The following is a 13,364-nucleotide window of genomic DNA, read 5'->3' on the forward strand; positions in this document are numbered from 1 at the left end:
ATCCCTACAGACCTTCCATAGAACAGAGGGAGTCGCGGGAGAGTGTAGGGTGTGTGTGTACCTGTGCGGCGGGTGTGTGCTGGGTGTTTTGTGTCCGTGTGCTACGGTTGTGTATATGCGGCAGGTGTGGTGTGGTTGCCTAGGGAGTGGGGCTGCGGCTGCTGGCGTTGCGTGTGCTTGCGGCGCGCGCCTGAGTTCCGAGCTACGTTGTGGGTTCCTGTGCACACCGCCGCTCGGTTTCTGTGGGCTGGTTTGCCACTTCCCCACTCCCGCCCCGTCCTACCGCCACCTTCCGCCAGGATGGAGCGAAGGCGACCTCGGCGGAGCGCCCTAGTTTCCGGGCCCAGGTCTGGGAAACTCTGCAGCACTCGGCCGAGCTGCCTTCGTTCCGAGCGCGGGGAATTCGTAGCAGCCGGGTTGGCCTCGGGGCCTCCCGCGGGCTTTTCGCGATCCTCGGCATCTGGCGCTTAGTACCGCCGTCCGTCTGCCCGGCTCAGGGCGCGGGGTCCTCGCCCAGGCCCGTCGCGTCTGGCGCTGGGACAGCGGGCCGGAACCCCGCGCTCCGGCCGCCACCCCCGCGTCCCCCACCGCGCCACGTCCTGCTCCCTTGCAAGCGCCCAGCTCCAGCCTTGGGGCGGTTGGAGGGGACGCGCAGGGCGGCGCCTCCAACGCACCTTCCAGACCGCCCCATCTTTTGCTAATCTCTTTTCTTTTCTTTTGGGGGAGGTGTTGGGGATTGTGGTATGTCCAAGAGTGGTCATAGTTTTGTTTTTATTATGTTTGGTGACTTCATATATACGTGCTGGTCATTTAAACGTCTGGGTCAATCCCAAATACAAGACTTTTTTGGGGGCGGAGGCTGGCATTGGAAAGAAAAGCAAAGACGACTCGGGGAGAGTCTGGCTAGAGACCGAGCGGAATGACTCGTGGGTCCCGCCTGCCGAGCACTGTTCTGATCTCATCTCAAAAGGCAGACGCTGAGATCTCATCCTTCCCCTCCCGCTGAGAGCTTCTCCAAAGTTATCTGGAAAATGATAGTGGGGGGAAGGTCAATCATAGAAAGAAAGTTCTTCGGGGAGCGTGCGGATGAGAAGCGCAAACCCAAGTGTGTGGCCGGTGGGCGGTGACCTCAGCCGGCAGTCGGCAGTCCCGCTTGCGCCAGCGCTCATTAGTTGATCAATCCGAAAGAAGAGAAACAATCATTCAAAATTTCCAGACAAGAGACACCTAGCTGGCTTAGTCCACGGAGCCTGCGACGGTCTATCTCAGAGATTGTGAGTTCGAACCCTGCCGTGGGTGTAGAGATTATTTAAAAAATAAAATCAATAAAAATTAAAAATAATTAAAATAATTTTTAAGTAATCACCTTTAAAGAAATGTGAGACAAGTAAAATCGGAGTGTGTGGCGAGGCACGAAGGCTTCTACCAACGGTGCCTTCCCCCCGGGACTTGCCAAAGGTGGGGGGCTTTACCACCGCGCCCAGCAGGGGGACGAAATCCTCACCCACCCACCCCACACACCCCACCAAACCAAATTGTTCACAAAGTTTTCACAAACCAGGTTACTATGAAAGCCCTGCCAAATCACACCTAAATTCGGCTGAGAGTAGAGGAGACCTAACGAAGATTTCGTTTTTGAGATAGTGGGTGGGGTGCATAGCGGAGGGCGCGGATAATCCCGCACTGGTCGCCCAGGGCCGAGGACTGGGGTCCAATGGAATCTCTGCTCCCCTGAGTAGGGTCCATACAGGTGCCCTGTGGAATCTGCACCGGGTTAAACCCCAGTGCCCGGCTAGCGTGGCAGAAGCCCGCTGGGTACAACTGCAGGGACTATATCAAGAGCCCCCAGCCCCCACCATGTGTTTCGGTTGTCCAGTATGAACTGCCCCGGAGAGGCACTGGTTAGGATGGAGTTTCCCGCTTCAGGGGAGAGTCCCTCAAGTAAGGCATATATCCCACCGCCAAGGGTATTTACGGATCCGTTGGGATTGCGCTTTCCCGGAGACCCACAAAGAGCCTGCAAACCACCGCAAACGGCCCAGATCCCATCAGGTCGTCGCCGACACTTGGCTGCCTCTAGAGACCCCAGTGGCACAGTGTCCCTCATTCTGGGCCCTGCTGTCCTTTCCTGTAGCCTCACTCCCGCTCCCCCGATCTCCAGGCTGGCCCCTTTTGCTAACGGAGAGGATCTGCGTTAGAAAGAACTGGGAGGGCCGCTTCTGGCTATTGTGACAAGCCAGAGGCTGAGAGGTATTGGTAGTGGCCGGAGAGTCTGTTTTGTTTTGCCTGCCTGCCTTCCTCCTCCCCCTTCTTCTTGATTTTATTGTGTTTGGGGGTTTCTGTTTTTGCAGTTCATTCTTAAGCAGACAACAAAGGCTTGGATGTGTTCAATGCAGCACCCTCCTGTCATCCTTTCTGGATACAATGCGGCTCAGAGACTGGGCAATGACCAACCCAGGCTATCACTGCCCTCCACTTTGTGAGCTGGGATGGCAACCCAGGCCTCAGACTTCCCATGCCGGTCCTCCCCTCCTCTTCCCTCTTCTCAAACACAGCCTTCTCAAATACAGCCCTTCCTAGTCCCAATGCGGCCCCTTCTGCCTTTCCTGTCTCGCCCTAGACCCTCAGCTGGGGGCTGGTGGGCTGTGATACAGCTTGGATGGGACCTGTCCTTGAAGAGTCTGCTTTTGAGGAGACAAAAGCATTTCTCAGCCAAGTGCCCCAGACCCATCCCCTCTGGCCTGTGGAAGAAAGGAGCCCTGAAGAGGGAGGTGCAGACGGAAGGACATAGTTCCTCATTTGTAAACTGAGGATCATAGTGGTACGTACCCTGTGGGTTCTTTGTGAAGATGCCCAGGACTTGAATGCTGTGTTTTGTAAGTTCCAAAGGGGTGCAGGGTGTTTCCTACCCCTGCACAGGAATGAGGATCCTGCCTTAGTTCAGTGAAGCCCCTGGGAGTTTAGGAGAGGCTCTCATTGTGGGTCTCCCGGCTTTGGAGGATGCCCAAAGTCAACTCCTAAAGAGGCCTGCCAGAAAACCCATTCTTGCCTTTTTTTTTTTTTTTTTTTTTTTTTTTTTAAGCTAGGTCCAGCACAGAAGGGACTCTGGGTACATGACAGAGAGACAAAGTGTCCTTCCTCTCATTCTTTCAGTTCCACCTCAAAAGTACGTCCTTTGTGGGGTGCCTGGGGAGCTCAGTTGGTTAAGCAGCTGACTTTGGTTGGGGTCAGGATCCCCAGGTCCTGGGATGGCCTGCATCAGGCTCCCCACTCAGCAGGGAGTCTGCTTCTCCCTTTCTCTCTGCCCCTCCCCCCACTTGAACGCAGGGGCATGCGCACACATGCACACTCTCTCTCTTTGGTTTCTCTCTCAAATAAATAAATAAAATCTTTAAAAAATAATAAAAAATATCTCCTTTGTGTAACCTTCTCTGACAGCCAACTCCACCCAAGAAACCATTCTCTTCCTTCTTTGTGCCCTGAGAGGCTGTCCTTGAAACTGTTGTGTGGCTGCCTCCTTTCAAAAGAAAGTGATGGTGGTAGATAGAAAGGTTTGGAAGGATATACCCTTGTACGTTCATAGCTCTAAGCTGACATGATCGTGGCAGGGCTGGAGTTGGGTAAGAAAGGGGGAAAGTGGACCTACATGAAAGTAGCAGTTTCCAACTGAGCAAACCCTCCCCCCTCCCAACAACACCCTGTTGGATGAGAGGGACCAGGGGCACTAGGTTCTCCAGACACCCAAAGGAGGAGTCTTCCCTTCTCCTGAAGCGTCAAGGCTTCAAGGGCAAGAGCTCAGAGTCAAGTGCTTTCTTGCAAAAACTCATCTCCATTCCAGAGGACAGTCCAGTTTGAAGCCAACTCACTCATCTTCCCCCTTGGGACACTAACTGGGGGGCTCAACCTCCCTGGCACCCCCACCCCTTTGATCTCTCTCTCTGATCTTGACCTTGGAAGCCACCTTCCAATGGCTTCTCTTCTCAGCCTCCCCCTTTGTCTGATCTTGGTCTTCTCCTACCCTCCAATTCTAAGACGGCTGCCTTCCCTCTGAGCCCTGATAATGGGAGCAAATGTGTGTATACAAACGTGACTACACCCCCACAGAGCTGCTTACTCAAAGGAGAAAAGGCATGTTGGTGGGTATGATGGAGAATCTGTGGGGACTGGTGAGTTTGGGGGTGTAACTGTCTCTCTTACTCCCATGAATCTACTTAGAGGTGTGTGCACGGCTATTACTCGCGAAGGGTGGATACATATGCCTAAATGCTTATTTGCTTGGATTTCCTGCATTTTTGAGTGCGTACATGGGCGATTAGACTTGTTATAGAGTTGGGTCTGCTTAAGAGACAAGTATGGTGTTTTTTTCAGGGATAGTGCTATTTACCTTTGGATATATATATATATATATATATATATATATATATATATATATATATCTCCCCAAAACAGATGTGCTTTGCAATTTGAGCCTACACTCCGTACTTGCAGATCCGTGAATGAACCTCTCAGTTGTGGAGGGATGCTAATGTGAACATCAGTGTAGAGGACTGTGTTTGTATGTATGTTGTATCTGAATGGAGCCTGTGTGTAGTTGTGTACCTGTGGCTGCAGGTAACTTGAGTACGTGGACACCTGCCCATTAAGGTCTCGGGTATTAAAGTTTAGAGGCAGGTCCTGCACAAACTGGAAAACGCGGCCACCAAGACAGGCCCGCCGTGTTTCCTGCACCCTCGGAAGAGTCATCAAACCGGACTCGCCTCCTACTCGGCGGATTTTGCCCCGGTTTCTGCAAGACTTCAGCCTTACACGGCGCCAGGAAAGGCGGGGTGCCGCGCGGGCAAAGCCGGGACGGCGGGTCCCTCCAGCGGCCTTGGGGGCCGGCGGGAGCCTCGGTGTCGCAAGCGCACGGGGGCCCTTGCCGGAAGCGGAAGCCGGGACGGGGATGGGGGTGCGGCGAGGCGCAGTCGCGGCTGTCGCCGCGTGTCAGGCCCAGGGCGCCCCGCGGGGGCGTGTGCGCCGCGCGCGTGCGGGGCAGGCTGGCCGCGGGGCGGTACCTTCCCCGACCCGGCGTCTGTTTACCAACAAACTGCTGCCGCTCGGCAGCGACGCATTCCGACGAGCTGAATAAGCTGCCTGCGCTGGCGGTCTGGTCTCGAGTCCCTTGCGGGTGGGCGGCAGCGGGATCAGCGGCGATGCAGATCCCGGAGAGCTGGAGAGCGCGGCTGCCGGTGCCCGGAGTCCCCGCAGCCGCCGGTCCTCCGCCACGACCCTGCTCCGTTCGCCCTGGGCCGTCCCAGCTCCGCCAGCTCCCTAGCGTTTCTGCCATTGACATCGAGGTTCCCAGACTGCCCCAGTCGCCGTGACACCCCGGCACACCTCACCGAGAAGACCCCGAGGTAGCTGGGCCTGGAGCGTGCGCACCGCCCCTGTGATCTCTCGGTTCTGAATTTCTCTACCGCGGGCTGCCCCGGGGGCGGGCCCCGGCGCCAGCCTCCGTGAGGTCACCGCGTGCGGCGGCCAATCCGCGGCGTCTAAGTGGGCGGTGCCCCCGTCGGGTCCCGGGAACCGAACCCAAGAGCTAGACTAGGGGGGCCCCATGGATTTAGGGGGGAGGGGAAAAGCCATGGGGGGCACCCCTTCGGAACCCCTTTCCCAGGCTCGCGCTCTCCGCTGGAAGAGGCGCAGAGAGACACTTTCCGGGGAATCCTAAGTGTGCGGGAGGCTGGCTGGGGGCTCAGCCGGTCCCAACGCCCGAGGCTCAGAAAAAAAAGAGTTGGCAGAGGGAGCGGACTACGTGCCGGGCCATGGCCTAGGCCCTTCGGCCCCGGCCCCGGCCGCAATGACCTCTTTGCCCTGCCCCCTCCCTGGCCGGGACGCCTCCAAAGCCATCTTCCCGGACATTGCCCCTGTCCCATCGGTAGTGGCTACCTACCCGCTTGGCCTGTCCCCCGCAACAGCAGTCGCCTCCGATTTGCCCTACTCTGGGCCTTATGGCCACCTCCTGTCCTACTCCTACACTGCGCAGGCGACCCCGGGAGACACCTACCTGCCCTGCCAGCTACCGGTGGTGCCCTCTGAGCAGGAGCCGAAAGCAGGTAAGTCTGGCCGCCGCGGCTCTTCCCACTCTGGGGTCCTGATCCCGTGCGTCCCTAAACTTCGCCCTCGCCTGGTTGGGCGCAACTAGCGGGATTCAGACCTTACTCAGATTCCACGGGATCTGGGGGTTGGGAGGAGGGCGAAGGGATGGGGCGGGAGACGGGGGGAGGGGCGGGGGCGAGCTGATCTAGGTCTCCTTTTCCAGACCGACCTGGTTTCGATTTGCAGTCGTGTGAAGCCGGGCGGCTGGGCTCCCTACCCCACCCCCTGGAGCAGCGGGGTTGTGTGTACCTACGTGTAACGGAAAACTGAAACAATCCAGATGTGGGTGTGGGTGCCTAGCCCCTGCCCCAGGATTCTTTCCGTCGTGCACTCCTTCCCTACCCCAGTAGTCTCTCCGCGTTTGTCTTGTCTCAGAAAGCAGCCCTCAAGCCAGAACCAGACAAATGGAAGTCAGGCCGCAGCGGGAGGGCAGTGGAACTGGGGGCTGATTCGGGCCCCTCCCCCCTCCCTTGGCGGGTGCCTGAATGTGCCGGACAGAGACTGGAAGCTGGCCTGGTGGAATGGGGGCCGGGACCCCACCACTCATTGTTTTAAGAATGTAACTACAGGTGTGTCGGGCAGTCTCTAGCTGTAGACCCTGGTCCCCTCAGCCTTCTTGCTGAAGGAGCGGGCCCTCTGGGACATCTCCACGGATGTCCTTGTCGTTGTGGGGGACGGATTAGGCCCCAGTTCCTGTTGTCTGGAGCAACATGGAACCCCTGAGAAACTGCTTACTGGGAGGCCTCAAAAAGGCCAAGGAGTTAGCCTGTCTTCCTGGTCCTGGGCCTCGTATGGCCGGAATGCTTGTAACCCTATACGTAGCCACTTGTACTAGCTCCGAATTAGAGCTCAGGTCCCCTGTCCTCCTGCTCCCACCTAATTGCCCCCACGATTGTCTTTAGCACAGTCTCCTCCAAGGACGCACACCCACTGGATGGGAGTTGTCCTTGGCCAAGATATCTCTCTCCATTACTCCAACACAGGAGCTCAGAAAACATCAGAGCCAGAAGCGACCCTAAAGATTTGAGAGCTCAGCCTCCTCCATGGCCAAACTGAGGCCCAAAGAAACTGAGGCCCAAAGAAAGCCAATTTGCACTTGGCCCTTGCAAATTGACTTTCGATGCATGAGGCCAGAAAAGAGGATTTTAGGGAATTTCCTCAGAGCCCCCAAAGTTAATTGCCTTCTGTGCCAACTGGGCTGCCTCTCCCAGGCCGCTGGGTCTTGTCCTCTGTTAGAGGAGAAGCAGTTGGGAGAGGAGGTTTGTGTGTTTGTTTGGTTTTGGTTTTTTTTTTTTTTTAAATACAAATTATCTAGTTTCTACAAACGAATCCCTCAGAGTCTTCCCTTTAGTACATGGCACATTTGTGTGTATGTGTGTGTAGTGGGGCTGAGAATTAGATAGCCTTGTCCTTCAGAGAATTGTTTATAGGGTTAGTATTTTCCTTCCTGTCCTCTGCATGCCTAGCCTTCCCTCTGCCACCTCTAAGGACGAGAGAGTGGAGAGTTCCTTTACAGAATTTCCCCGGATCCAACGAAAACCATACATGTGCTTAGTCTAGATGGTTGCATTTTTTCCTCCCAAAGCTGGTGGATTTGCCCGATCTAGTGTGAATGATTGGAGTGTGAGAGAGGGCTTGAGTCCCCCTTTTGCCCCCCACTGCATGCCCACCCCTGCTTCACGGAGAGATTTGGCTCCAAGAGAGCCCTGCCACCACCCCGGGGGAGCATTCCCCGGCGGGCCGGGGCCTCCAGGGAGGCCTTTGGGCTCCAAGATCGCCACCAGGGCAGATCCCAGTCGCGACTTGCCGCCGCTGGTGTGGAGAAGGGTAGCTGTCGGGGAAGGAAATTGAACGGGCGCCCGCCGGGAGAGCGAGGGAGCCGAGGGCTGGAGGAGTTCAGTAGCCGGGCTGCCTCCCAGGCGCTGCGTCCCCGCCCGAGCCGCGCGCTCCCCGCAGCCAGAGAGGCGTGGGGGGATCGGTCGCTGGGCAGCCAGCCTGGGGCTGCGAGCCTATGGGTCGAAGCAGGGGAGGCCGGACAGGCGCAGGCGGGAGCGGAAACCCAACGGTTTTTCTGGGAATTGGCCGAGGCGGAGGTCGAGGGGGGTGGATCTGAGAAGCCTGCAGCGCCTAGGGCCACGGGGTAGGGATGCGGGGGAGGTGAAGGCAACCGGTCACCGAGGCCGGTCCGAGGCGAGGAACTACACGTCTGGGGGAGCACTACTGGAGGGAGGGGCGCGGTGAGAGTGCGGGTCGCGGGCGGACACCAGCTGCGTCTGGTCACCGGAGCCACGAGCTCTCTCGGCTGGGGTGGCCCATTAGACCTGCGTGGAAAACTGCAAACGTGGCCCTAAGCCCGGGGGCATTTCGGCCACTTTGTCCTCCCAGTCCTATCACCCTAATGGAATGGTCCCGGATTGTCCCCACAGATTGGCGCAGGTTGGGGCCGCTCGAACGGGAAGAGGAGGACCCCTCGCCCCGCAACCCCTGTATTTTAGGGCCACTGTTACTCCGCGGAGGTTCCTGGAGTGACTGGGCCTAGGGGCAGGAGGTGACCAGACCTCGCGGGGCATCCCGGCAGCGCGGCAGCACGATACTGGAGCGCCCGCAAGGGCCGGCGCCGACAGGCGCTGCGCGCTCTCCGAATCCCGGTCCCCATCCTCGAGAGCCGTGAACCCCTCTGTGAGTGTGATGGGGCGCAGGAGGGGTCGCCTCAGTCCCACCGGGCTTCTAGGGTCCCAGAGAGCCGTCTGTCCCAGCCTGCCGCCCATGGGGGAGGAGAGAGCGGGTCACGCCTGCAGGTTGCACCTCGGGAGAGGGCCGGTGCCTTGCAACAGGGGATGGTAAACTCTGGGAGACCTCTCCACACTCCCATGCTGAGGAGGGGGGCGCGTGCGCATCCTGGCTTTCAAGCCCGCTTGGTCGGGCCCTCTGACCCATCTCTCCTCTGGCAGCAGGGAGGTTGCCACACAAACAGGTCTCGGGCCTCTGAGCATTTCCCTGGCTTTCCCTCCGCCTGGAATGACCTGCCCGCGTCAGCGATAGGCCTCAGCCCAGCCCCCAACCGAGCCTTTCGGCCCCGCCCCGCCCCAAGCTGGCGCCACCGCACCCTCTTGAACTCTGACCTCTGGCCCCTGGCGCCACCTGTACCCTCGCTCCGACCCTTGGAGCTCTCTTCCTGGGGTCACAGAACCCGTAAGAGTGGGAGCTCCCTGAGGGCAAGGACCGTTTCTTGTTCCACCTGGCGCACAGGGGGCGTGGGTCGGAAGGGGGCGTGGAGCGGAAGGAAGAGGTGGGCGGAGTCCGGCACCTGCGTTTCTGGCCCGTCCGAGGCCTACATGCAAACGAGATGCAAATGAGCTCCTGGAGCTGCGCGTCCGACCCTCTCACCTCCCCGCACGCACCGCCTTGTGCTTCCCCCACAGACTCGGAGAAGCCGCCGCTGTCCCCGGAGCCCTCGGAGCAGCGCCCGCAAGCCCCGACCAAGAAGCTCCGCAAGCCGAGGACCATCTACTCGAGTCTGCAGCTGCAGCACCTGAACCAGCGTTTCCAGCACACGCAGTACCTGGCGCTGCCCGAGAGGGCCCAGCTGGCCGCGCAGCTCGGCCTCACCCAGACCCAGGTGAGGCCGTCCCGTCCTTTCTGCAGCTAGCCTTCCCCAGATGTGTTCTCTGGGAACCCACCGCCCTCCCCAGGGGGATGCCCCAGGAGTCCCCTAGACCTGTGGTTGTGGGTCTCCAGCATGCGTTAAGAGCTGGCCCTCAGTTTCGTGTGTGTGTGTGGGGGGGGGGGTGTTAAAAGGTGTGTTTGGGGAGGAGGGGTGGATGCAGGTAGAGGAAGGCGCCCAGACGGGGAGAACTGGATACTAGCTCAGGGGCGGGACCTTGGGCGACTTGGGGACTCTGGAGGACTGCATCACGTCCCCAGCCTCTGCCCTGCTCCCAGGACTGCGGTGCGGGTGAGTCCCTTTCCCTGGCTCACCACCTCCCACACGCACACCCCTCTTCATCTTCCCTCTTTCCCTTCTTCTCTCCAAAGGTAAAGATCTGGTTTCAGAACAAACGCTCCAAATACAAAAAGCTCCTGAAGCAGAACTCTGGAGGACAGGAAGCGGACTTCCCTGGGAGACCCCCCTCCTTGTCTCCCTGCTCCCCACCCCTCCCATCCCTCTGGGATCTGCCCAAGGCCGGGGCCCTGCCCACCGGTGGCTATGGCAACAACTTTGGAGCCTGGTATCAGCATCACTCCCCAGATGTCCTGGCTCCATCTCAGATGATGTGAGTCCCGGGAAGGGTGGGTCTGGCCCCACCCCCACCCCATCCTCCACAAAGCCCAGGACCCAGCCCACCTGTGCCCCTTCTGGTCTCAGAGGAAACCAGCTCCAGATGGGTTTTCTCAAGTGGACAAGGAATTAGAGGAGAACAAGCATGGGGCGGAGTCCAGTCTCCCTTGCCCTGTAACCCAAACAGCCTAATCAGGACTTTGGTCTTAACCCACCGCCCCCCAACCACGACTATGAACTGGACACATGCCCTCCTGCTGATCAGAGGCTCTGGAGGGAAAGTCGCTGGCTGAAGCTCAGACTCCTTCCAGGACCCCTAGTCTTCCCACCCCTTCCCTGGACTGCAGTCTGCCACAGCCTGGAGACGAAACCAAGAAACACTTGAGTATTTTTTCCTCTCTGTGTGCCTTGGGTCTCACCCAACCCTGTTATGAGCAAAAGCGGAAATGAAGTGGGCATCCCAATTCTTCACAATGAGCACCATCGGGTGCCCCACCCCATCGATTTTTCCCGATGGTTGGCCCATTAGCCCCATGACTGATACACTACCTTACCAAGGTACCACCCAAGTGGTACCTCACCAAGGTGAGGTAGAAGAGATGCCAAAAATGTGGAATTTGTGGACCTATGGGTAATTCATCCACTTCTAAAAAAGACTTCTTCTTCCCATGTCTGTTCAGTTGCAGTGGATAACACATCCAATTATCCTTATTTATTATAAGTCTAGCCCCTCCTTTCCCATCTTTAATATCTAACAACCCCACAAGCATACCTTCTTGGAAACCCACAGGGTAACACTTTGGAGAACATGGGTGGGGCGAACAGACTCTCTGGATGCGTATAAGAAGAGACACCCCCAAATAGGGAGGGTGGGCTGGCAGTTCATCTCACAGCTCTCTGTCCAAAGGAACTGCTTCTGTTTATGACCCATCTAGCGTCCTCCATACCGGGAGCTTTTGGAGATTAAATCTGTGCAAAAGCCTGGGCCCTGGTTGTGAGTCTGTTTCCCAACTTCTAGCGGTGAGTGTTGGTTGTTCATCTTCATCTCCTGCCGGATTCTTCCAGCACTGAGCTAGAGGACTGGATGCAAGTTTTACCTCTGCCACTAACTAGCTCTGCTGCTGTAGCTCTGGAATGTTCTAATGACCATTTTCATACACTCCCGTGTGAAACTGGAAGATGTCAGTACTGCAAATGACCCAGGTCTGAATGGTCCTCACCTGTAAATTCTGGCCTTGTCCAGATCTGGAGGGAGCCAGGGCCAGGAGTCCCCATGCCCCATCTTCCTGTCCCTGCTCACCTGGCAAGGTGACATGCCCACTGAGCCAGTCCCGTCCTCCCAGTGTGCTCCTTGGGCTAGAGAGGTCCCAGCCCACCTAGGGGAAGGGGGAGGAGGAGAAAATCCCAGAAGGACCTGGACTTCTCCTCCATCCAACAAAGTGAAGCTGCTGCTCTGTGTTAGATCCTGGAGATCCCCGGGTGACTGAGGCATACTGGGGAGCCAGACGGATGGCCAGCCCCTCGTGCGGTAAGGGCCGGGTTAGAGGAAGTAGTGCAGTATAGTCAGGGGCTTCAATTCAGCCTGGACCCAGCCATGCATTCATGGCCTCCACACCCCATCACACATAGCACCCAGTGGCAGAGAGGCCCAGGAACAGGGCTTCGAACAATTCAGGGAATCCAGCCCAGCTTTGGCCCAAGGGATTGGGGGAGGGGCCTCCAATTCCAGGCAAAAAGTTCCCGAGTCATCTTCCCTTTTACTGCCTAAACCTGTTCCCAAGCACTGAGAACTGGAGGGGCTGCCTTAGTTGGAAAATCCCACCCAGGCACTTTGAGCCAAACCCCCTGGCCCAAGAGAGGCCCAGGCTGGGGTCTCTGTAGAGTAGAAGAGGTACAAAGTCAGTGGAACCCCCACCCCAGGTAGCCTGCTGTCAGCCCCTCCTAGGCCCCTTCTGGGTCAGTGGCCACCCCCACTTGCCGCAACACACCCGGAGGGTTATCCTGCAGTTGGCAAAAGGCATGGAGTAGGCCAAAGCCAAGATCAGAGCCCTGAGGAATCGGGGTGCCAAGAGCTGAAACACCCCCTCTTCCTCTGGGTCTTCCCCTGCCCCTAGCCTGCAGCTCCACAGGCTCTCAGGGCCCAGCCCCAGGTCCCTCCCCTGGGTCTTCTCAGAGGCCACAGGCCCTCAGGGAGGCTGTTCCTCCCACTGCAGGTTACACTCCTCTTTCCACAGACCCAAGATAAGATCTACCGCCCCATCTCGGAAAGCCTCCAAAGGCGAGATTAATTGGACAGCCCAACACGAGTCGCATCGTTAAAACAACAGCCCAGGTTGTAAAGTTAAGTAGCAGAAGGAGTGTAATTACCCTCCCAGCCAGAGGCCAGCTGCCCCCCTTCCATACCCCATCCACCTGACCTTTCCAGGGGAAACTTTCCATTTGGGAGCTGGTCCAACTCCCTGGGCTCCTGGGTGAAGATGGGCTTGAAACCCCAGGTGGGGGGAATGCGCCCCATTCACCAACCTCAGGCCATCGGAGCTGTAGAAGGGGAACCTAGGGTTCCCCGTGAAGACTCCTCTCTCAGAAAATCGGGTCCATAAAGGAGCCAGGACAAACTCGAGTGGTTAAGAATGGCAGTTTGAGCCTCCAAAGTGTCCAGCTCTGCTGTGTGACTTTCATCAAGTTACTTAACCTCTCTCTGAGCCTGGTGTTCCTCCCCCCCCTGAGATGGGAATGCTAATAGGATCAGCTCCGCTGTGTAGCTGTGATGGTAAAGTGAGATAGTACTTGTAACACGCTTGACACGGTGCCTGGAACATGGTATGCGCTTCACAAATGGCATTTATGGCTGCTGGGTGATTATCGGGGAGGAGGGGTCACGGCCAGGGTGAGTTCTTACCGCCACCACCATTCATTCGCCTCTCACCTCCCTCTCTGCCTCCCCACG

The 13,364-nt window shown here is 57.7% G+C and overlaps 1 protein-coding gene across 1 annotated transcript; it reads left to right on the plus strand.

Moving 5' to 3' along the window:
- Nucleotides 1–5,556: 5,556 nt before the first annotated feature.
- On the plus strand, nt 5,557–11,396 carry DLX4 (distal-less homeobox 4). Its single transcript, XM_059149834.1, has 3 exons — nt 5,557–6,095; nt 9,561–9,757; nt 10,174–11,396. The coding sequence occupies exons 1-3, from the start codon at nt 5,840–5,842 to the stop codon at nt 10,414–10,416; spliced, it is 696 nt and encodes a 231-aa protein (XP_059005817.1). The 5' UTR covers nt 5,557–5,839; the 3' UTR covers nt 10,417–11,396.
- Nucleotides 11,397–13,364: the final 1,968 nt, after the last annotated feature.

The sequence above is a fragment of the Mustela lutreola genome, chromosome 15 (genome assembly GCF_030435805.1).
Source record: "Mustela lutreola isolate mMusLut2 chromosome 15, mMusLut2.pri, whole genome shotgun sequence".
Lineage (NCBI taxonomy): Eukaryota > Metazoa > Chordata > Mammalia > Carnivora > Mustelidae > Mustela > Mustela lutreola.